The sequence below is a fragment of the Marmota flaviventris genome, chromosome X, assembly GCF_047511675.1.
Source record: "Marmota flaviventris isolate mMarFla1 chromosome X, mMarFla1.hap1, whole genome shotgun sequence".
Classification (NCBI taxonomy): domain Eukaryota; kingdom Metazoa; phylum Chordata; class Mammalia; order Rodentia; family Sciuridae; genus Marmota; species Marmota flaviventris.
Genome location: NC_092518.1, coordinates 15,688,745 through 15,714,210, shown reverse-complemented (window position 1 = coordinate 15,714,210; position 25,466 = coordinate 15,688,745). Strand labels below are relative to the sequence as shown.

The 25,466-nt window shown below is 33.4% G+C and overlaps 1 protein-coding gene across 4 annotated transcripts in view; it reads right to left on the bottom strand.

Moving 5' to 3' along the window:
* Positions 1-204: 204 nt before the first annotated feature.
* Positions 205-25,466, bottom strand: part of Cnksr2 (connector enhancer of kinase suppressor of Ras 2) — a 254,860-nt gene continuing 229,598 nt past the window's right edge. For all 4 annotated transcript variants that reach the window (XM_027927389.2, XM_027927390.2, XM_027927391.2 and 1 more), the window contains 2 exons: positions 3,449-3,645; positions 205-420 (listed from right to left, as the gene is read on the bottom strand). In XM_027927389.2, the coding sequence (XP_027783190.1) occupies positions 205-420; positions 3,449-3,645 (413 nt within the window). The remainder of the gene's footprint in view (positions 421-3,448; positions 3,646-25,466) is intronic.

Here is a 25,466-nt window from a genome sequence, read left to right as displayed (position 1 = left end):
AACATAAGCTGAGCACTGATTGCATATAAAATATACAAATGCTCATTAAAGACAGTGGTATTGTGATCATATATGGTTTGTTTCATATAGTTTGGTAACATTAAAGTATAGCTTGTCAAGTATCCTGCACATTGATATAAAAACTACCTTATATACTTGTTCAGAATACCAGCAGGTACTAGATGGCCTGAAGGCTGAATGCACTTACACATGCGTTTCGATGTAGGAATGAGTGTGTGTTAGAGAGGAAGTAATTACATCTACTTCAGGAGAAATACTTAATGGGTCATTTGAAGTGGTGTTTTGACAGATATCCAAGAAAAGGTCGAGGTACATCTGCTTCCACTGTTGGAATTCTTTAGATGTCAACTCTGGATTGTCTAGGACTTTATCAATAATGGCTACTTCCCCTTCTCTGGCCTGAAAAGCAAAGGAATTCAATGGTTACAATGGGGATAAACTTTTATTCAAGTTTAAAATGAAAAGTTAATAGGTTAAAAAATAATCCAGAAGCTCCTAAAACATCTTTGTTATACCCACAATAAGATGTTTAGACTCAAATCGTAGTGTAATTTTTCTATTCCTGATGTATACCTTATGTTGCCCACACTGATTTATTTTTTTCTCTTTGTTTCTCCTGTTGCCCATCTCTGTCTATGGAAACCTTCCTTATGTTTTAAGATCCAGTTTAAGAGCCATTTCCTCAAATCTCCTTAAACACTTGGAGAAAAGGTTTTCTCTTTCACTGATGTCCCTATAATTTTCCATCCCTGCCAATGAGTGGACTTACCACATCCTACCTCTTGAGTTACTTTGGCAATCTTCCTCCCTTTCTATATGGTAAACTACTCACACAAATTCAGAATTCTAATACAAAATTCTTGATACTTGAATGTTGAATGTTATGATTCTCTTCCTGTAATACTGGGGCTTGTAATGGAGAATGACTCTCCCTTCCACGTTGGTGGCTGGGACTCAGCTGAAGACTAAGCTTCATCTTGGCATAACTTACAACTATTGACTATGGTAAAAGAGAATCTTCCAGGTGAAAAGTGGGATGGAGGAGAAGGGGTTAAAACAGTATGAAAAGTCCAGTTCTGTCTTTTATGAGATAAAGAAAGGATAAGAAGTGCAGGAAATGTTCTATGCGAAGTGAGAAGGCATGCCTCTCTGCAGGCCAGAGTTGGGAGGAAAAGAATATATCAAAGAGCCTAAGAAGTGGTTTAGTCTTTGAGGTGAGTGGCAGGACATGGAACAGGGCTGGGACTAAGGATGGTAAAAATTGCCTGTGGTAGGATCTGACATCTGTGTTTGGTAAGAGTTCCTGTTAAAAGTCCAGGGACTAGGTGGCTGGGGTGTGGCTCAGGGGTAGAGCACTTGCCTCCCATGTGTGAGGCACTGGGTTCGATCCTCAGCACCACATAAAATAAATAAATAAAATGAAGATACTGTGTCCATGTATAACTAAAAATATTAAAAAATGTCCAGGGACTAGGTACAACTGAGATTGCTTGATCAGTTGTCCTTTCATAATGGAAGATTTTATAATTTATAAAATCTTCTCCCTCCCTCCCTCCCTCTTCCCTCCTTTCCTTCTTCTTCCCTTCATTGGGGATTGAACCCAAGGCCTCACACATGCTAGGCAAGTGCTCTACCAATGAGCTACATCCCTACCCGATAACCTATTAATTTTCCATGTGCAAAATTACAGGATTCTGTAGTTCATTTTTACAAGTGAGGGTGTTTTCTTTACAGAGACTTTTTCATTTTCATTGTCCCAGATAGTCAAGTACAGCATCACATACCTAATGCTTCATCAATACTTATTGAACTGAACATTGGCAGTAGCTCATACTCTGTGTCACTGGAAGAAAATGATTTTTTTTGGGGGGTGGGGTGGGGTGGGGATATAAAACAGGAGAAGGAGAATACCTTTGGTATAGAGCTGGTCACTGTAATTATTTTTATGAATATTATAGACTCTCTATAAATCATGGTCTAAGTTACCATTAGGTTTTCCTATAGATTTGCAATAACATTTGCACAACTACCCTAATTGAGGGCTGGGGTTGTGGCTCAGTGGTAGAGCGCTTGCCTTGCATATGTGGGGTGCTGGGTTTGATTTTCATCACCACATATAAATAAATGAATAAAATGGAGGTCCATCAACAACTAAAAATAAATAAATAAATAAATAATAAATGAATAAATAAATAAATAAAAGATTAAAAAAAAAAGCTAATTGACTTCCGGGTATGGTGGTACAGGCCTGTAATCCCAGCAGCTTCAGAGGCTAAGGCAGGAGGATCTCGAGTTCAATGCCAGCCTTAGCAATGTCGAGGTACTAAGCAATTCAGTGAGACTCTGTCTCTAAATAAAATATAAAGTTGGGCTGGTGATGTGGTCAGTGGTTGAGTGCCCCTGAGTTCAATCCCTGGTACCTTCCTGCTGCGCCCCCCCCCCCAAAAAAAAAAAAAAGCGCTAATTGACTGTGAAAACATGGCTGCTTATTACCTGAAATTTTGTCAAAATCATTTATTTTCTATTTTGCTTATCTCTTTGGTAGTTACCTGTATTTCAAAATTACAAAACCTTACCAGCATGCTTATTTCTGAAATATTTCCCACAGAAGCCAATGACTTTTTTAAAAAAAATATTGTGCTACATTCTATGTGTGAAAGTTATTTTGGTTTTGATTGTTCAAAGGGCCTGATCAGGTTTTTGATGTGGTATACCCTCAACTCCAACCCTCTGCTCCCTACCCCCCATATGCACACAGTGAGAGGGGGGCTCATTTGTTTGCCCTCTTCTTCAACTTCCTGTCTCTTTAGTGGTCCCTTGTCCTTGCCACCTCCTTCCTAGTCTGGGAGTAGCATAATAAGAAGGTGGGGAACAATGTAAGCACTTATAGAAATGTATAATAGGAAAGTAATATGTGAGTTGTGAACTGATAGTGTAAATAAAACAATTATGCAATTTCTACATGGAACATGAATCACTGTGGCTTCACTCCAAATGTGCTGTATGTAGTTCATGCAAGAAATATTCACAAACTATCTTAATTGAATTAGCATCAACTATTGCATTTTTCATGCAACTGTAATAATTATACAAATGCATATTTATCTTAGGAATCAAAAGACTGAGGAATAATACTAGCCCTATGTTTTTTGTAAAAATAATCACACATCCTGTTTTCTCCTAGAACTAAGTCACATAACATTTCATAAGTGTTTTCAGACTTTAATGAAACCTTAACATGATCTCTTTATCAATATACTTACTATGATGTAGGACAGCTCAGCTTCAGTTTTAGTTTCTTATTGTTTATCTCTTTCATCCTCCAGTTCCCTATTTTGTATTGCTTGATTTATAGTATCTGGTCATTCACTTTCAGTTCAAGAATGAATCTCCTAAGAAAAATTTCTCTTTTCAATTAATGTCTTACCTTTAAAGTGCTTTTGAGAATTCTCAGCCTGTGTAGTTTTTCATTCATTACAGGATCATTACATCTTTTAATAAATGACAGCTTGTATTCCATCTTGGTTGAAAGGCGATGTTCTCCTAGTGGTGACAGACTGGCTTGCTCCAGTGCCCTGTATAAATCTTGCAATGAATCTCCTAACTTTTCCTCCCTACTTTCACCTGTAATGTTGGGGGGGGGGTGGAGAGGGAGAAAGAGAAATAAATCCACTGTAACAAACAATATTTGCTACTCTTGAAAAATCTACTAAAAATCAAAACTATTTGAAAAACAGGATAATGAATGATTGGGAATGCACTATAATATTTAAATAACAATAACAAAAAAATCCCCCCAAAACACCCCATAGCTGCTAGTTACATTGGGTAATATTAGATTAGCTATGGGAAGCTAATTGTTTTAGAATGATTTAATAATAGGATTCTTTGATTACCAAATATTCTCTTGATAGCAAATTACCATATTATATCTTGAATCCATTAAGTTCAAAGAATTAGAGTACAAAAGGTATGCAACATGGAAATAATCTTGTACATAATTTCATTTTTTAAAGAATATCAGTGAATATCCTTTATAATTATACTGATAAGCACAGAAATGCTGGTTAATAGAGCTTTCCTGGTTTATCAATACTGAATGAACTTTTACATTTTTCTAGACTTCATAATATGAAATGGCATCATCAGCATACATTTGATTATAAAAATCTTCCAGTAGTTTTATGGACTATTAGGTTTCATATAACTGACATAGTAATGCTTGGTGCATTGTAATAATATAACTACAGTAGCTGATTGTAAATTGTCATCAATATTGTGTTAATTAAAGTGAAACATGGGAATATATTTATATGCAAATATAAGGAAAAAATTTGACATGTACTAAGATAAGCTACTTAATATTTATGAAGACATGGGAAGAAAATACTCCAATTAAATATTTTTGAGAAAAAAATTAAGAGACTGGTTCAGGTAAAGATTTTAGATATAGCTGGACAAATAAATCTCCTTATTTTTTAATTACCTAAATTCTGATGTTATATCAGTGATAAGCATATAAGTTTGTTTATCATAATAACCAAAGAAGAACTAGGATTTTGCTTGGGGTGATAGAGAGGGCTGTATCATATTTAATAGGATCAAATTTGAGGTATAGTCATTATATTGTCCAAAAGAGTAAACATGGGATGTTATTTATTCTACCATGATTCATGTGAATATTTTAGGCTTTCTGACATAGTCTCAAAAAAAAAAAAAAAAACCTCCTAAATGGTACTAGTTAACATTTATATGTGCCAGGCAGTAGGGTAAATGCTTAATTCACAATCTCATTTAATCCTCACTATAATATTAAGAGCAGGTATATTTGATCTTCACTTCATAGCAGGAAACAACCTCATTCATGGCCATACTTCGTAAGTGGGGCAGCTAGAATTGAAACTGGGCAGTCTGCCCCAGAAATCATGATTTTAAGAAAAATTCTATACTGCCATTTTTTAAGGAACTATTTGAACTATGTATTTAACATTAAAGTGCTAAGAGGCTCCCTTAAAATGTAGCATACTATTTTTTTTAAAAAAGAATATCTAAAACTGCTCCCAATGCCCCCAAAATACAGCACCTTAATTTTAAAGGATCACCTTTAGGATCAAAAAGTAGTTTTATTTAAATTTCATATTTATCTCCTGGTTCTGCTACTAAGGTTAGCAACTTATGGTAGGTATGATCATTGAGTTTTTCCATTAGAAAATTCCTTCTTATCCATTAGCATATGTGATCACTAAGTCCTCTATAATGAGTTTTAAGTTCCTAACCATATATCTAAATTAGAATTATCATCTGAAAATACAAAAATCCATTTAAATAACAGACTTTTAAATTTTCTTAGCTCATCCTTCAATGTTTTCAACAGCTCCAGGCTTTCTTTCAATGGATGGATGAATGAAAGACTACAAAAAGGAAGGAGTGCTTTGTGGGTTAAAAGCATGATGGATGCAATGAGATTTTTTAAATTGAGAATGCTTTGAAACAAAGAAGGCAGAAAATCATATGGTCATTTAGAATAACTAAATGAAGTTGTAAAAACAAGGATACATTTAAACAGCATAATTCCATTTCATAAAATCATAGGCCAGGAAAGGACCCCAAAGAATTGTCCAGTAGTGATCATCCTTTTTGCCTTTAGGCAACACTACATTTAAAGCCAGATTTAATTTCATAGAGTGGAGGGTGAAGTAGAAATGGGAGGCCGACCAGATACGACAATACTGTAGTAGTTAAGGAACCAGGTAGCCTAATGTATTGTCATTTTTTCAAAAGGAGAAGGAAGGTGTTGGGGAAAAGAGGTCCAGATTACAGTGTTAGGATTTAAGGGAAGCAAAAGTACTTTTGCATAGCAAATTTGCCATTTTAAGAAAAATTTTCTCCATATTACATAACACTTTAGTGTATGTGTATTTGTGTGTGTGTGTGTGTGTGTGTGTGTTTTAATTAGACCCAGTTTTTTTTGTTTCCTTACTCTTAACATTGTGAATTTCTGGGGCAGATTACTGATTTTTATAAGATTTCAGTGTAGTTTTACTTTTAGTAGGATCAATGAAGCTTTAATATAAAGTGATAGAGCTATTAAAAATAAAAATTGAAAGTTTTTCCCCATTCTTGATATTATGGGAGAGAAAAGCATTCAGTCAAAAGACAACATAATTCTACAAAGAATCTGGTTTGACAGCTTAAGAATTGAGTATGGATTTATCTCTGGGCAGCACATTTGAACAAGGAATCACAATGAGACGGAACACAGAAACATTTCCAAGGCAATGAGATAGTGTGGCTCCTATCAGAGATAAGAAAGCCCCCCTCCATCCCATACACATCATACACATATGCAACACTGCACAAGACACAGTAGTGGGATGAGTAAGGATGAGGGACTGAGATGCCAGGCTACCACGAAATGCCACCAATTATTTAACATTTTAAGACTGGACAAAGAATCCTTTTATTTTCAAAGGAGGGGGGTGAGGGGCAGAGTCACATTATAAATCTCATTCACTGTGCTCAACAGTCAAAACAACACAGAACTCAACATTCAAGACAAAAACAGACCTTTATTTTCGTTTATAATTTTCAATTGGTTTCCTTGATTTTTTTTTTCTCAGATGAATGAATACCAATTAAGTCATTTGGGGCTATTGTTGCAACTGAAAATATGAAAGCACCTTTATTTTCTTCTCTTTTTGCCCTCTTCTTCATCTCCTTCTCATTTCTCTTCAGGCTTCTCTTTCTTTTCAACCCTTGCTTTCTTCTTTTAGAAGAAGCTTGCTTTGGACGAGGAGGCAAGCACTTGGTGAGGTCTGCTTCCCAAATGACTTTCTTTTCAATGTGCCAGTTCAGCCATTGGAACACTGGCTGAAAACCAGCTCTTTTGCAATTTGAATGAATGTTTTCTGAAAGTTGGCAAAGTTTAGACCACATTCAAATCACAGGACATATATAGGAACCTTCTGCGATTCCTAATGAGGAAGTGGATCACTGCTGTAATGACATTTTAATCTGTATCTAATTTAAGAAATCCAGGCCTATGAAAGAATACATTTTCTTCAAAATTATATCTACATTTATAACATGTAAATTAGTCCTGTGTCAGATCACACATTTTTATTCCAATTTCATTAAAGCAGAGAGCACATAAGAAGTTTCCTTTCCTATATAAAATTTCACTAACTGATAGATTTGAGGATCACTATTAAGTGATTAACTTGTATTCTGTGCCAAGGGAGGGTCATTTCTGGCTGTGTTGTATTTGACAGGGTGAAAAAAGATCCTCTTAACTATCTCTTTTATACTCTGCTATACTAAGAAATATTGTAAATCTAGAAATGTAGTAGATATCACAACACTTCATTGTCTGGTTTTTACAGGTTGCCTATCATTTCTAGATAGTGAAAAAGAATAGCCCAAAGATAAGATTAACTAATAAAAAATACTACTTTGTTGGAACCTCTTGCAAACTGCTATGAGCAGATGATAATATATTTTTAAAATATCACAAAGTCTTTGGTTGATGTGTTTCCTTATATTCAGGCTCAGTGGTTTACCAAGCTTTTTTCTTCTTGGATTGTGTACCCTTACCAGTTAAAAAAATCTGTTGTTGACAACTTATGTACATGTATTACTCTATATTAATAGATATATAAGACATATACAGAAAAGAAATTCAAAAGGCTGAGCTATAAAACCCAAGGAGAAATTCCAAAGATTTTCTTCCTGTGCTTCAATAGAACCCTGTATAACACTCTTTTCCAGAGACCTATATTTGTATGATTTTCCCATGAGTGAAATTTGTGTCATTCATGTTTTAACTTCCCATTCTCTATCTGGCACAGTGCTTTGTGCACGAAACAAATTCAAATGGAATGATGGTTTTCTTTATATACAAAGTACTCCAAAGAATGTAGCCTATTTGGTCACTATGTAATTATTAGGAAGGCCTATTGTGTAATATTGTTCCTGTTTCTCTGGTGAAAATTAAGGAGAGAGGAATAAAAATAAAACTTTAGTGACCCAAAATTTCACTCTGGTATCCTCTCAATCTCCCTGCCCCTGCAATGGCAATGTTGAAGGAGAGTAAAACATGAAAATGAAACCATAAGCATACTAATTGGGCTCTTGAGGAACTAAACCAACAATGGTTAATGGTTTCTAGTATATGATTCAGAAGGGAATTGTGCTCTTTTAAAATTGGACAATGATGTCCTCGTGGAAAACAGTTTTTTTTTTTCCTACAACACAGCTGTGTAATGAGCACAGAAGGTTGGGAAAGGTTAAATCACAAATGGGAGAGAAGGCTGGACATAGTAGTATTAGTCACCAGTCAAATCTGAGAGGCATTTGTTACAACTCTGTGGTTGTAACCACAGAGTACTTTAAGTCTTCCAGGCTAATGATATCAAGTATGCAGAACACTATTCTTGTCACAAAGGGCGATTAGCATTTGCATTGAGACCACAGGAATATTTTATATGGATACTAATTCAGTAGCATGCTACAAAGAATAACTTATTTATGTGTAAGGTGACAATTAAAATTTAAATGGATTTAATGTCTTTGTAGGTTTTATGATGAAGATGATTAACTATTGAAGGGTTTACACTGTAATTTGAATTGTTGTATAACTAAATGCTAGCTCTCTTAATTCATGCTTTTATATAATTCAACTAGCTATGCCTAGCACTGTATAACCATGGAGAAGGGAGGGCAATTTGTTATATCTGAAAAAAAGTGTAAGATTTTAAAATCTAGCTTTTAGTTCTCCCTCTGTAATCAATTACCCATTTCACAATTAGAAGTCATGTATTTATTTTCTTTTAGGCAAAATAACAATACCAAACCATTACTATTTGGTAACAATTTCTCTGATGGAAAAACTGATTTTAGTGAAGAAAAATCCCTTCTTTTAAAAGGACAGTTTGAGTGACTCTACCAACATTGCTAAGTGTTTTTTTTTTAGAATGGGTACAGACCATACTTGTAAGAATGATAATACATTTCACAAAAATCAAGTATGGCCTGTGTTCATGTCTGTCAATTCTGGTGTATCACTAAAGATTACTTCCATACAGATGTGAGGAAACAATCAGAGCTAGATTATATTCTACACTTCTTTCTCTGAATTTCTGCCAAATTCTGTGGTTTAATAACAAATATGTCTTGGTCAAATTTTTAGGGTATTACAATAGATTTTATGACAAATAGTTCAGATGGCAAAACCATGATATCTTTAGTATTGATTTATTGACCCAAAGAAGGGAAGATTCTTTGAAGGACAATCATAAGCATAAATGGCAGTCTAGATTTATCCACAGAATTTAGAAAATTTAAACAATAGACATGGAGGTCAAGGTGCCTCACTCTTAGGCAGGAATTCATAATTGGGACAGTTAAAAACTCAAGCTAAGGGATGATTATATTTGAAAATTAAGGTAAAGTCACCAAATTCCTTAATGAGAAAAAACTAAAATTCTTCAGATCATAAAATTTTACTATGACTTAAACAGGGAAAATGACCCAAAACAATTCCATTAATATTAAATGCCAATAAAATGCTTTTTGATGGAATTCTACATACCAGAACCATCTTTTTTAAAAACACGTTAAAATGGTTAGAGCACAGAGGCAATTGTAAGGCAGATCAATGTGATTTTATTCACAACACAAATTCCATTTGTGAGAAAGAAGCATAGATTACTTCTTTTTAGAAAGATATTTACTATCAAGCATACTTAGCAAATTATTTAGCTATCTAAAAAGATATCTGATACCAACTGGTCATATTTTTATTTTTAAGTAATTTATATTTTTACAGGTATTCACATTATGCAATACCACACACTGTAGCAACAGGAAGAAAAAAAAACATTTCAAAATACAATGTTAAATTTCTGTTCATTGCACAGTATGAATTATCCATTAATTAGCATTGAAATCATTACAGTGTATCTATCCAACTAAAGTAAATTTCACATTCACCACAAGAAAAATAAGCACTATTGAGCCATAGGGGTCCCAGTTACATTATATGAAATAATATCTGAAGCTAGTTTGAAAGACATCCAGACAAAATACTTTTCAAAAATGAAAACCACAGCCTATAGATTTGGAATATTTTACAGAATAGAATAGCTCATGCCTGTCCTAAGAGGCAATACCACTTGTATACAAGTGCCAAGAAATAAGGAGAAAGTTAGTATTTTAGCTGAGTAGTCTAATAAAGCCTTGTATAAGTAATTTCCTTCATTAGTGTCACTAAAAGCAGTCTCTGTGTTGCACCTGAATACATTTTATAATAGAATAAACATATTAAGTTTCAGAGCAAGTTGTGTATACCTTGCCTTAATAGATTACACTTAATTTAGTACAATACAGCACGTCAAGTTTTAAAAATGCAAAATACACTTAATACAGAATTTGTTTCCTCTGCTTTGCCTTAAAGAAGCCACCGAAGAGTCCATTAAACAGCCAGGATTTTCTAGTTATTGGAGCTGATCCCTCTCATTTCCTGGTGTCAGGAGAATACAACTGAGGTGTCACCACACAGAGCCCTTCCCCAGTCAAGACCCTTTCCCCTTCTGTTCTCCCACAGAAAGGGCAGTTTTCTCTTACTGTGCTCCATCTTGATTGGCTTTGATCTTATGCTAGTCCCACTGTAGATAGCTCGAATTCTTCTTAAGAGTGGCCTGCCCCTCTTAATATCCCTGTAGAAAGGCCCCCAATCCAAAAACACTTGATGATCTAAGCTTTTTACAAGTCTGTTTTCTGTTATAAACAGCAAGGACGAGGCCATTTTAGTTGCTTGCAAGAGGTTGATGTTGAGTCTGCGCCGTGCCGACTCTCTCCGATCTAAATTCTCTAAACATTAGCTTATCAATCTGTGAGTCCAATGGGTTGAGTGCCAACAGAAGTGGATCCGATTTGGCATGGAGAGGTTCTACCAACTCTCGCAGTGTATTAGCCTAATATGATAAAGCAGTGATACAATATGATGAAAGACCTGCGAGTGCCATTATTCCAAAGCATATTAGTATTTGTATTAGAAATACCATCATGCAATACCCATGAGGAGAAAATAGAAAAATATGGCTAGAACTGCATATGGTTTTAATGCCATAATGTCTTTCTGTTGGCATGCAAGTCTATGTGGCCATAAATGGGATACTTTTTGTTTTAGTTTGGTTGTTTGAAATGCCAATCTTCCAAATATACACAGTAACAAACAGATAAAAAATTTTCCACCTCTAAACTTGTATATGCATATCTACAATTTTAATCAGAAATGTCTATATTAAAATGATTAGTCTTTTAAATATTAAAATAATTTCTATACAAGAGCTTTCCTCCAATTCATCCAATCAACAAATATGAGGAAAGGTTTTCTGGTCTTCTGAGATATATGCTACCATGAACTAATATTTTACTGAGATAGTAAAATAGTCTAGCTAGTATCACTCTGATAAGGAGGCTGCATGCGAAACCATACAAGTGAAGAGAAATGAAAAGTTGTAATAGAGTAGTCGTGATGAAGGGTGACTTTACACCTGAGCATAAGCCACATACCAAGGAGTTAAGAAACTAGAAGAGAATGAAGTTTCTGAATGACTTGAGAAACTAAGAACAATTTGCATAAAATAAACTGCAGTCTCAGTTCATTTTATTTTGAGGAATACAAGTATCATCAGCAGGCACAAATTGGCAATATTTGTTATCTCTATCCTAGGGCTGAATTTTATGTGCAACATCCTTTTATATTTTTTGAGTTATACACAGAAGAAGAAACAAATCAAGAGAGGGAACCAAGAAAGTATAGTGTTCATGATTACTCTCTTAGAAAATGGGGAGGAGCATGTGTTGTCCATAACACTGGTATCTAGAAAATGAGATGCAGCAGAGTTCAGAAACCAGCAGAATTGTTTATCACATCATTATGTTTGTGCACAAAAGGAGCTGAGAACTAAGTAATCTTCATATGTAGGTCAAATGAAACAAAATATAATACCTCATTTTTTTGAAGATTATAAATACTGAAAAGCTAGCTATAACTTTTTCCAATGTATTCCATAAGGTCATGGAATTTCAAACAGCGAAAACAGAAAAATCTAACCTTGGGCATAAGGTCATTTCTAAATTTAAATTGTACTTAATTTATCTATGCAATTCAAGCATTCTATAAGTTGTTTTGAACACATCCCTCATTTTCCTGCAGAACCAATGTTATATACTACTGTATTCCCTAATGTTCAGTTAACTCTGGTAATCAAACTCGACTAACTTAGACTTATATCATTGTTTCTATAAGATTGCTGAACGTTATTCCAAGAGATTGGAAACACCTGAGTTTAGCACCTTACCAGAGTGCAGGATGATGAGGAAGAATCACTATTTTAAACTAGTTACAGCTAGCTACTAATCTGTGTATATTAGCAGAAGAGAAGATAATTTCCCTAGGGCAAGGTATCTCTTCAACTAATAGTGGTCAATACCACTCACAGAAGAATCTCAGGGGTGGGGATGAGATCTGTTTGCTAATCACAAATTTCTGGGCCCTTATCCCTCATCTACTGAATCAGAATTTCTGGATATAGAACTCAGAAATGTGTATTTTGAACAAGCAATTCAGTTTATTCTTATGCCCACTGCAGTTTGAGATCTCTTGCTTTAGGCCAGTCACATGTGGATGGCCCACCCAATGGGTAGGGCTGTTTGAAGTAATGTCCAATTGTACTGCATATCCAAGTAGTTTCCAAGTCAGAAGACCTGAGGCTGGGGACTTCACACAGCATTTTATTTTTAATGTTATCTGAAGTCCCAAACATAACATTTTTATCACATATAACATTGTATTACAGTTAAAAACAAGGTTTTTGCTGAGGAATCTGATGGAAATATCTTGGTCTACTAAAATTATGGCAAAATGAAAGCGGCCTTGGTAAACAGCTTGAATAAATTCTTTCAAGCTAAATTTTATGTAGGGTTAAATAATTCCTATTTATATTTGAGACAAAAAGAACAACTACAAAGATACTCTTAGACTCAACCCCACTGAATCAACAGTATGTCCAGATAAATGCATTATGTATCTAAAGTAACAATGCATTGGCAAGCCAGGTAGACAGAGGCAAGGGCACAAAGTGCTGCTGGTATATGGCTAATCTATAAGAAATCTCTAAAACAAAAAACCAAAACAAAACAAAACAAAAAACAACAACAAAAATACACTTCATAATCATATGTACTTCATCAAAGTCCACTTTTGACTTCTTGAATCTCATATTTATATGTCTTTAACTTTTTGCAAGTCCCTTTTAGATTCTCAACCCTATTTATTTTTTCTTCCTTTGTGTTTTCATTGGGCTTTCTGTTTTTTTTTTTCTGTGTCTGATCCCCTGTTTCTACCTTCCTCATTTGTAGCTGACACCTTCATTTATCCTTACTCAATAGCCTAAATATTCAAATCAGCTAAAATTATTTATTACAGTAACAGACTAAGTTTATCCCTATTTTCTAAAAAGCCAAATGAAAATTGTATTTTTTTTAAAGGCAGCCAAAACTGAAAAATATATGACTCTTGACTAATTTGTTTTCTTACGGCTGATTTAACTATAAAAATATCCCCTATTCCTGCTATTAAAATAAATATCACTATTTTCAAGCTTTTAACCAATGATATTTTGGAAGAACAGCAATGTGTCTATGCTACTCCAAAGAAAAATCAGTCATGTCTCTGCTTGGCATATTAAGAAATATTTATTAATTTTTCATTCATCACTGAAACCTCTGCTTATTAGGCCAGTAGCCTAGCAGGATAAGAAGGAACAGATATTATTTCCCTGTTCCTGGGTTCCTGGAGTTCTGAATGATGGATCCAGATGTAACATCATCTTGAATTGTGCATAGAATGATTTCTTCCAGTGTGGATCTACTTCCCATGTAAATTCTTTGAGGCCCAGTTTGAAATCACATAGGATACTTTGAGAAGGATATTTCTTTCCCTTTATATTTTACTAATTAAAAAAAAAGTTCCACTAAGGACCACCCAAGTAATAGCAGAAATATGAATTCTAGAAACAAGTTTTATAATTGTAAACTGGCTTTAAAAAATGTATCTGCCAGGGTCTGGGGTTGTGGCTCAGCAGTAGAGCGCTTGCCTAGCATGTGCGAGGCTCTGGGTTTGGTCCTCAGCGCCACATAAAAATAAGTAAACAAAATAAAGGTATTGTGTACAACTAAAAATAAATTTAAAAATGTACCTGCCAGGAATGACTGATGATAATCTAATCATATTTTTTGAAGATTAGAATATAGAGTGGTTAAGGGTGGAGGCACAAACATTTGCAAGAGAATAATTAAGTTTGAATACCAAACAGGTGAAAAAAATCTTGCCCTTAATGAATGAAAGGCAAGAAAAATACTTGAAAATGGGAATAAGAAGTGCTTAAGAGAAATGAGAACTTAAAGAGTCCTACTTCTGTTTGACTTCTAAGAGACAACTCCATTCCATTTACTCAGTTTCATCATCACTGAGTTGAGAGCAAATTTAGAGCAAAGCCATAGAATATTTGTCTTTTTTTTTAATATTTATTTATTTAGTTAGTTAGTTTTCGGTGGACACAACATCTTTGTTTGTATGTGGTGCTGAGGATTGAACCCGGGCCACACGCATGCCAGGCGAGCGCGCCACCACTTGAGCCACATCCCCAGCCCAAATATTTGTCTTAAACTGCTTGTAGAGAGATAACAAAGGTCACCAACAGCAGATATTCACCTATCAGCAGTAACACAGAAAGAGATACTGAGAAACAATTGTTTTGCTCCTTTAAAAAAAAAAACAAAACAAAACAAAAACCTTATTTAACACAATTATCTGAAGCCTCCCGTTCTTTTAAATGTACCTATTTTGGATTTAAATTTTTCTTTTTGAAAAATAAAAAGATATTTAACACTATAAAGTGTTAGTGATAATTATTTTTCTCAATGTAAGTATTGGAAAGAGTACTTTTGTTCCGAATGTTTAGACCAAAAGAAAGATTGGTAATTGTGGGGCTTGAGTAACATGTGTCCATATTTTGAGGGCCTATTTTATCATAAAAGGTTCGGTTAAAAAGATGGGAGTTTAAGGGGCTGGGGATGTGGCTCAAGTGGTAGTGAGCTCGACTGGCATGCGTGTGGCGCTGGGTTCGATCCTCAGCACCACATACAAATAAAGATATTGTGTCCGCTGGAAAAACTAAAAAAAAAATAAATATTAAATTCTCTCTCTCTTAAAAAAAAAGATGAGAGTTTAAAAAAATTGCTTGCTTCATTTTTCTTTAACACCACAGGGGTTAGGAATTAGAAAGTTTTAATTTTTATTTTATAAATGAGCAGCACAGTGAGAAACAGTAAAAACATAATAAAGTTTGTGCTTATAGAACTTATGTACTTCTTTAATTAACAATCCAAGCAAAATATTTTATGAACCTAGCTACAGGCCAAACAGTTAAGGAAATACTGTTTGCAGGTAATTGGAATTTTCCTCTAAATTGGCAAATCACAATTCCTCTATCTATATAATTCACAGGAGATGTAATATTTTCTTATGAAAGTAGTTTTCATCGTAATGTATCTAGTGCTATATTATGACCCCAGAGTGCATTTATGATTTAGTTACTGTCTGTATACTACATGATAGCTTTTTCTATTTGCTTTAAAAACTATTATCTCAAATAAAGTAAGTCCTAAAGTCTTTTTTTTAGAGAGAGAGAGAGAGAGAGAGAGAGAGAGAGAGAGAGAGAGAGAGAATTTTAATATTTATTTTTTTAGTTTTCGGCGGACACAACATCTTTGTTTTTTTGTATGTGGTGCTGAGGATCGAACCTGGGCCGCAAGCATGCCAGGCGAGCGTGCTACTGCTTGAGCCACATCCCTGGCCCAACCTAAAGTCTTTTAGTTTACTTATGTATTTATTTTGTGCTGGGGATTGAACCCAGGGCCTTGGTGCATGCTAAGCATTGGCTTTATCACTAAGTAACACTCCTAGTCTAAAGCACTCTTTTAAAAAATATTTTTAGTTGAAGATGGACACAATACTTATTTTTATGAGGTGCTGAGGATCAAACCCAGTGCCTTACACATGTAAGGCAAATATTCTTCCACTGAGCTACAACCCCAGGCCCTAAAGTACTCTTTAAATGGAGCTATGTATTAGCAACAATTGTTTCTTTTGTTATTTTTTCATATTTTTATCAGTGCATTGTAATCAGACATAACATTTTGGCAACAACTGAAAAGGTCTTTTAAGTATAATAGATGTATTTAATATTACTTCATTGAAAATAAACTGGTGGTTAATTGATTTTTCAGAAAAACATCCTAGGAATTTTGTTGCAATATATGGTCATTGTAAATGTCATCATTCAGAATTTAAAATGGAAAATGGGAGGAAATAATTTTTATAGACACATATTTTCAGTAAGGATTTAATGTGTATGTGTTTGAATAATACCAATTATTAGGGATAAATATACAAAGATAGCCTGACCTTAAAGAGTTCTTGATATAGCTGTACAACTCCTTCGAATTTGTCTTAAAATTTTGTAATTTTTACTTTATTTGACTTAATATTTGACCCCTCCATTCTAAATAATCCATATTTTAAAATAACTTAGTAGATAACATTATTTTGATATTATTATTAAAAATTCATGTTAAACTCCAATGAGATAACTTTAGTAAGCATAATGATTCCTGGTATTGTTTTCTTTCAGCAGTGTGGATAGATGGGAGTCTACTGATATTTTATGATTAACTTTTACTTATCTTAAAACAATACCTTTAAAGTTCTCAGTTGCAGGTGAAATAACTACAGAGGTAACATAGCTCAAGTCTGAGATGTGAACCCACTATAGGAAACAGTATCCTTTTTTAAAAACCCAAAATATTTAGAGATAAACAATGCAGATTTTTAACTTATGAAATTTTATAAACTCTATCACCATTTCACATATTTATATCAAAAGAATATAATTAAATAGATCATATTCAGTCTGGAAGATAATCAGTGTGATGAGGACTGCCCATCTGGTGAACAAGTGAGTCACACAACATTTCCTCTGTGAAATGTGTGGCTTTGCCAAAATGAAAAGGTAAATTTGGATCAACAATGTTTATATTGTTTTCTTTCCTATTTCTTCCAACAGGTTCCCCATTGTTCTTTCCAACCCTACTAGGACATTCTTTTACCTACTTCACAAGTACATTGAAAGGAAGTTGAAACCTGATCTGAACTTTGATCCATATATGCAATTTGGTGGTAAAGATATCTTCAAAACACTGATTATACCTCCAAGACCCAAACTACTTAATTTCTCCAACACACTTGACTTGAATTCTCCAAATTGGACACTCTGATAGAACAAAAGGGAGGGTATGTGTATGGGGGAACTGAGGTTGTGAAGATGTATCTAGTACGTTCACTCCATCAGAACCCATGCAAAGTAAACAAAGGACTTCACCCTTGCCAAGTTGTTGATCAGTTAATTTATCTATCATCAGTGAATTTTGCTTATTCTGCTTCTGTCCAGCTTCCTAATTCTTGAAAACTCAATCCAAAAATAAATGAAGACATACATATTTTTCAAATTAATAGTAACATAGATCTTTGCAAACTTTTATTCTCTCTCTCTCTCTCTCTCTCTCTCTCTCTGTGTGTGTGTGTGTGTGTGTGTTGCTGAGGATTGAACCCAGGGCCTTATGCATGCTAAACATGTACTCTACCACTGAACTACATTCCTAGCCCTAGTTCACTCTAATCTTATTCTTATACTAAATTTGTACACCATCCTCCAAATAATGCCATTTTGATCTGGTAAGATTACTTGACAAAGAGAATTTTCATTTAATACCAGTTCCAGTATCATGTCATCCTACAATACTAAATGATGGGAAAGGAGGTATTAATCTGCAAAAGTGAGTGGAATACTAAATTCTTTTCAACAAGAATATAACAGGTGGTTCTGTGGGGGGGGGGGCAGGGACTGGGAGATGGGAGTAAAGTAGGAAAAGTAGTGTCCTAGATAAAAATTTAAAGGTATTATTTCCCCTTATGCTGTAACATTTTTGATTGTTAGAAGCCTGAAATGGACATCTACTTACTCCTTCTGAGCTTGTAATATTACAAAAAAGTTGTGATATTGATTTTCCTCCTTCAATAACTTCTAAATGTTAATGCCTTATTAATAACCTCCTTGGCATACCAGCCTGACATTTGGGATTTTTTGCTCATTAGCAACCCTGGCAAGGAAAAGCTGCTTTGGGGGTATTGCCAACTGAATTTAAGGACAACCAAAAATATCTTCTCCAGAAAATCAAATGCCAAGAAAGATAGGAAAAAATTTCAAGAAATATGTGCTGAGAATCTAAAATTATTTCTTGATAGTCATTTATATTTTTCACCAAAGTGTTATAAATCTAATCTTTCACCTTAATGACATTTTTACATACTTTTTAATTTTCCAATTTATAATAATTCCATCATAGACTTATAAATTTCCATTGTTTGAATCATCTGCATATTCCAATACATATTGTGTACATGACAAGAAGAAAAAATTGAGTAAAAATCATTATGAAATCATGTTTTTAAGAAATATAGTGTAGATGGAAACAAATCAGCACAAATGTCCACCTTAATTAAAAGCTTAGGGTAGTGAGTATTTATAATCTTAGCTGTCCTAGAAATTAGTAGTTATTAAATATGGGATGGACCGAAGAACATATGAGGAATATACTTTAAGAAATTCCCTGTATGTTTCATTTTTCCTTCCTGACAACACTTTACAGTACTGCCCTTTTAAAGAATGTAAGTTTTACTAAAGAGTTAGATGCTGACTTTCAATATTCTTAGGGAAAAATACAAATGACTTTATAGCTACTGTAAAAATGTTTCCAGCTATATCTGTGTTTTAACATTTAGCATCAAATGTTGAATTTCACACTCACCAGTGTAATTACAGAAAACTAGAATTATACAGTAACTTCATTAGGGTGAGAGTTCCTTTTGGAAAATTCAAATGTTTGAAATGTCAGGAGGTTCTCTGCATCGCAAAACGTAATTTGCATTCAAATATGACAATGAACTGCTAATTTCCTGATAGCAAACAAAAAATCCTATTATATGAATGAATTGATTTCCATCTGTAAATAAATTAATTTGTAGCAGCTTTATGGTACTAGTTTATTCATAATATATTTTTAGAAATAAAAACTCCATATTTTATTAAAATCAGGATTTAAAATTCCTTTTTAGTATTTTTTTTAAAGAAAGGACTCTCTATGGTAAAAAAGTACTATCAAAGTAGAGATGCTATCTTAAATCACTTTGTAGAGATATGCAAATGAATAGATGAATGTGGGATTACAGAATTCCACTTAAAATTTCCTTACCATCTCCTCTGACTACAGCCATTTGTGTGTGCCTGTGTGTTTGTGGGGGAGCAGGGAGGCAATAAAATATATGATATCAGCTGTAGAGTAATTAGTGATCATCAAAGAAATCTGGAAATTTGGCCATATTTGTGATGCTAATGTGTGTTTGTGTGTGTATGGATACATATATGCTAGTGTGTGAATGATATTAATACATGCCTATATCACAAATAGGGCCAAAGTTCACAGAGTTTATATATATAAATTATATATATATATATATATATATATATATATATATATATATATATATATATATATATATAAATAATTCAAGAAAATATTATCCTGGCCTATTGTGATCTTCTACAGATAATTTATCAGATCTTTATAGATCTGTGTAGACTGAATTTATAGTGAAATATCATATCACTACCTCTTTGTTAAGTCCATGTATACTTATGATCAATGTTCTAGAATAAATTTTTTATACTGATTTTATTTTAAGTGTAGAACTAATCTAAAAAACACCAATATTGGATTTAGAAACAAATTTAGAAAACCTCAAACTAAAATTAAAAGTAACCTTTTAAGATCATCAAGTGTATATTATAAGTGTTTACTACTATACAGGAATACTCTCAGATAATTTGAAATGAAACATTATTATTTAGTGATTGACTATGAAGAGTACATACCATAATTATATACAAAACCAGAATCTGACCAAGGAAAATGTCATGATGACATTTTCTTTCTTCTTCTTGTAAATTTTCAGCACAGTGCTAGGAAACCTGTTTTTTCTTTGTGGAAAATCAATAAATACTTCAAAAGCAGAAGCAGGAACTCTTCTTTAACAAAACAATATACTTTAATTATAGAAAGCCTTGGTTCCCAAGGCCTTAGTTTTAGCCATACTAGGAATGATTTGAGATCTTAGTTGTGTGGGCTGATCTGGTCTCCATGGTAATGAAAAAGTCAGCCTGGGAAGTGGAAAGAACTATGGTACATTGCTCCCCATAGAAACTGCCAAGCTGAAATCAAATGCAGCTTCTGTATTTAGCATGGACAAAGCCTGAAGCTCCAGTCAACTGGTACTTTACCTCAGGAGTTGCCATGGCAACCTGCTAAAAAAGGTGGGTAACAGATACCCACATCAAATTATTACTAAGATGTCAAATCAAAAGCCAGAACATATGGATTAAAAGTAATAATTTATTCACTAGTTCTGAATTTGGTTTTCTTAAACAGGAGCTAAGTGTTTAATGGAGGCATTGCTGTTTTTGCAATATATTATATAATCTAATTAGTATTCATTTTCAAAGAATCCTAAGAAATAGCACCAAACAACTTTTGCTTTTCTTCAATTTAGTATAAAAATTTTGAAGCAAATCAATTTAGCCTTTCAGTTCAGTAATGATTCTGACACTAACATTTGTATTTTACCTTCTACTTTTTTATTTATTTTTTGTAATTACCTTGACAAAAGATGCAGAAAATATGAAAATTTCACTAAAGTTCACTTTGATAATAAATTTTTATTTTGTATTACATATTGTATGCTTCAAAAGAGAAGTTACAAGTTGGAATTAGATTAAATATGAATGTTGTATTCTTTAATAGTTCCTTTTGGGTCACTGAAATGACTGGATTGGTAAAAGGTGATGAAACTAATGATTTATTATGAGGAAACAAACAGTAACCCATAATACATCAGATTTGGCATCTGTGAGTAGTGACTGATAGAATCAGTGTTATCTTTAAATTTTACTCCTGTATCTGTTGCTTTTCTATCCCTCAGATCATAAACAGGCAGAAAGATTTGTATTATTTCTTAGAAGTTGGATAAAGTGGAATTTGGAAGGAAAGGCTGAAATAACTTTGGCCATATGAAATACTTTTCAAATTTGTATCCAGACTTAATTCTGTGGAAGCAGTTCTTAAAACAATATCCCGATATTAACAAATTACCTATAAAGAAATTATGTCAAAGTTTAAAATATTATAAAAGTTTTAATTCATGTAGAGAATTATTTCACATTCGTCATTCATACAAATTATGATACACGATTTTTGGACACTGGTTAGTTAAAACAGAAAAAAACTAATTTTAATTTTTAGTAGTAAAACTTAAACTGGTGTAAATGTTACTGAAAGATTAGAATGAGGTTTTGCTTTACTTGATAGAGCATGTTAATACTTATCATGACTTGCTGCAATAAAACAAAAAATTTAATTCCTTTTTTATAAGTTTAATAATATACACAGAAAAAGTATCTGAAAGGATACATTTTGCTAAATTTATCCTAAAATAAAATTATGGACCTGAAGGTCAATATATACTTGAAAACGTTTACTCTGTTGTCAGAGTGTATTAGTCTGAATCTCCAGATATGTTTTTAACTAGCTGGAAGTCATGGATTATGCTATTTAAACTCCGTTTCCTCATCTAGAAGATGAGGATAATAATAATGTTTACCTCAGTGGTGTTGTGAGGTTTAAATGAGTTACATTATATAAAGACCTTAAAATACTGCCTGGCACATAGTAACCCTCATTAAAAACTGTTAGCCAGTATTTGTAATAGATTAATGTGTTCAACAAACCTACAAAATCTAAACAAAATGCATCATATTATAAAAATGCATAGTTATATAGATATTTGTGTTTTACCTTAGGGAAGGCAATTCCATTTTAACATTTTTTTCATGTGGGAAAATGTCTTCTTTCTATATATGAGTAACATGAAAGATTGAGATTTATGGGCATGCCTAACTCTTGCAGATTGCATTTCAAATCCAGACTATGTAGCATACTTTTATAGAAAAAATAAATCATTAAAATGTCTTTCATTTTAACAGACAGGTATAGTCCATAGGAGAGATAAAAAGAATCTTTCTGAGAAAACAGTGAAAGTAAAAGGACAAAATCCACATAATTCATTCAACTGACTCAGAGTGCCCTTGACATCAAATTTAAAATTATTTCACACAAAGACTTATAAGTTAATACTGTTGTAAACCTAACTTAAATGAGATTTACTTTAGAATGGAACATTAAAATATCTTCAGCTTTCAATTCTTCATAATTTATGTTATGTCAGTGAATATATTTTACTAAGCAATTGAAACATGTAATAAATAAATCCTACTAATATAAATGGGATTATTTCTTATACCAGTGAGTGTTCAACATTTGCTATTAGATAGCTTAGTTTACACATTAATGTGGCAGTATTCCCCAGTTCTTTTTTCCCCTTCAGTAATGGGAATTAAACTTGGGTGTGCTTTATGGATTGACGACATACTTAGCCCTTTTTATTTTTTACATTTTGAGACAGGGTCTTGTTGAATTGCCCAGGCTGACCTTGAACTTGGAATCCTCTGCCTCAGCCTCCCAAGTATCTGGGATTATAGTTGGTAACTGAGATTATAAGCATGCATTATCATACCTGGACCATTTTTTTGTTGTTGTTGTTTTCAATTTTTAATTTTTTTACCCTCAAGATTCAAACATATAAGAAGGATGTTGAAAAGCTGTTTTGAAATAAGCCACCTCTGTTTAATTTTGCTGTCAAATCCTATAATGTAACACATTTGAGCTTGTCATCAGGGTGAAACCATGTCACTTCCTTAAGTACTATAATTCTCCCTGATAACACCTTCCTCTCCTTATTTCTTCCACTATGTCTAATCTTTGATCTTACCAAGAACCCAGTCCATTCTTGAATCCACCTTTTTACTCAGTAAAGACTCCTCAATTCCCTCACCCTCTTGGGTAGGAGCTATATGTACTCTTTCCAATATGTGCTTTCTTATTCCTGCTTGGCCGCTGAGAATTGCTAGAGAAAATTGTATATCCATGCTGATCAGCACTATTCTAAATTTTGTGTTTTCTAACTTCAGGCTACAGAAGGCTATGTGGCAGATCTCTTATTAGTGCTTGGTTAGCTCAATATCCAATTCCCCCATGAGGCATAGTCCAAGATAGCATGATACAACTAAAAGCCCTACTCCCTACCCGAGGATCTTGCTTTGAGCAGATTACTTTATCTCCACATTTGGAGAGGAGTTATCATTCCTCCCACGTGAATCACTGAAGTAGTTTTCTAACTGGTTTCACTATCATATATTCTTCCATACAGATACATGTACATTTCCAACAGAGAGACTGTTCCAAAACTTACTGTCTGATTATATCATTTTCCTATTAAAATCTACTTGAAGCCCTTCAGCATATTGAGATACAGTGCAAACCCCTGGGCATGATATACTAGGGACTTCATAATTTAGTTCTAGCTTAATTCTTTGTCTCATCTATATTACCATGTTGTATTTCTCTAAATTATATGTTTTCTTCATGTCTACATTTGCTGATGCTATTTCTGATACTGCTATGTCAAGGAAGAATGATTCAGTCCTTATATGAACTGATGACTATCATCACTAAAGGGTAATTTAATGACCTAGACTGTCAAGTTATTCATGTGTCATTAATATTAGGAGTAGATGAGGTGAGTCAAAATCTTACTAAGACTCAGGATGAGTTTTTAATTATAAATATAGCTCATAATACTCTCTCTAAAGGTGCTTCTTTATTGACAGAGGCTGATTACAATGAACTACTATGAAAAAATCTTATCTTACCACCTTACTACCTTGGAAAAATGTTGGAATAGGTTGCAGCCAAATGCTTGTTATGGGTGGGTTTATGGCTATGTCTAACACTTTTAAGTTTTTAGGTCCTTTAAGCAGACTTTGAATGGCTAGCTAGCATTTTGAACCATATGGGTCAGATAAAATAGATACCTTTATAACATACCCATTAGTTTCTGCTTTAATATTTTAAAAATGCTATTTTCTTATCTTCTCATCTCTATATTTCCATAAAATATTGACAATTTAAGAGTAGAAGAGTAAATTTTACCCATCTATTTATGATTTACTTATCCATTCATTTCTTTTTTATAATAATATTTTATTTTTAAAATAATCTTTGAAAACTGAGTTGAGATAATTTTAATTCTTAGTGACTAGCATTCTCTAGTCACTAAGAAGATCTGCTTTCTTATACCACTGGATCAATTAAATGGCTTTTCTAAAAATTCAGGCATTTCATTGGAGACAATTAAAACATAAAAATTAGTATTCTATCTTAATGAAGCCTACTGGCACATGCCACTCATTTTCACTTAATTGGGCCACAACCACCTGAATTATGAGCTACTAGGAGTAGTACACAATTATGTCAGATATTCTCAATCTAAGACAAGCTCTGATTTTAGAAATTGAGCAATAAAAAGAATAAAAGTTCAGTTAGGTAGGTAAATTAATACATCACAATTCCATTTAAACTGAAAATCAATGGAACAATTCACAATAGAAAATAGAGCAGAGACTAGAAGAATAGAGGAAGGGGATTAAAGGGGAGGGAGGAAGGGTAGGGAAAGGGAGGGAGGGTGGAATGAAATCGACCAAACTAGCCCCTGTACATATATAGATATATCACAGTGAATTTTACCTTTATGTATATCTATAAAGCACTAATTAAAAAAACTATAAATAAAGAGAAGACCAGTAAAGTAGAGGAAATGAAATGGGGGAAGGAGGTGGGGAGGGAAAGGAAAGTACTGAGAAATGTATTAGAGCAAATTACATTCCAAGCTTGTACAATTATGTCAAAATAAACTTCAACATTATCTATAACTATAATGCACTAATAAAAAAACTGAAAAAGGATTCTAGTTTGTTCCTGTTCTATAGTCATAAGAATTTCAACATCATAGACATAATTCTCACCATTTTAACTCCACAAAATGGCACTGTAAATATAATAAAAGGCTCTTGAGAGTTTTTAGTCATTGTTTATCTATATGGCCTGTTAGAACACCTGGTTTATGATTACTTTTGTGATGATAATGAAGTCTTGCTTATAAAACTTCTGCTGATTGTCAAGTACAAAAAAACTATATTATGTCTCTTTCCTTCTTTTCAAACCTAAGATACTAAAGGAATTAAAATAGCCCT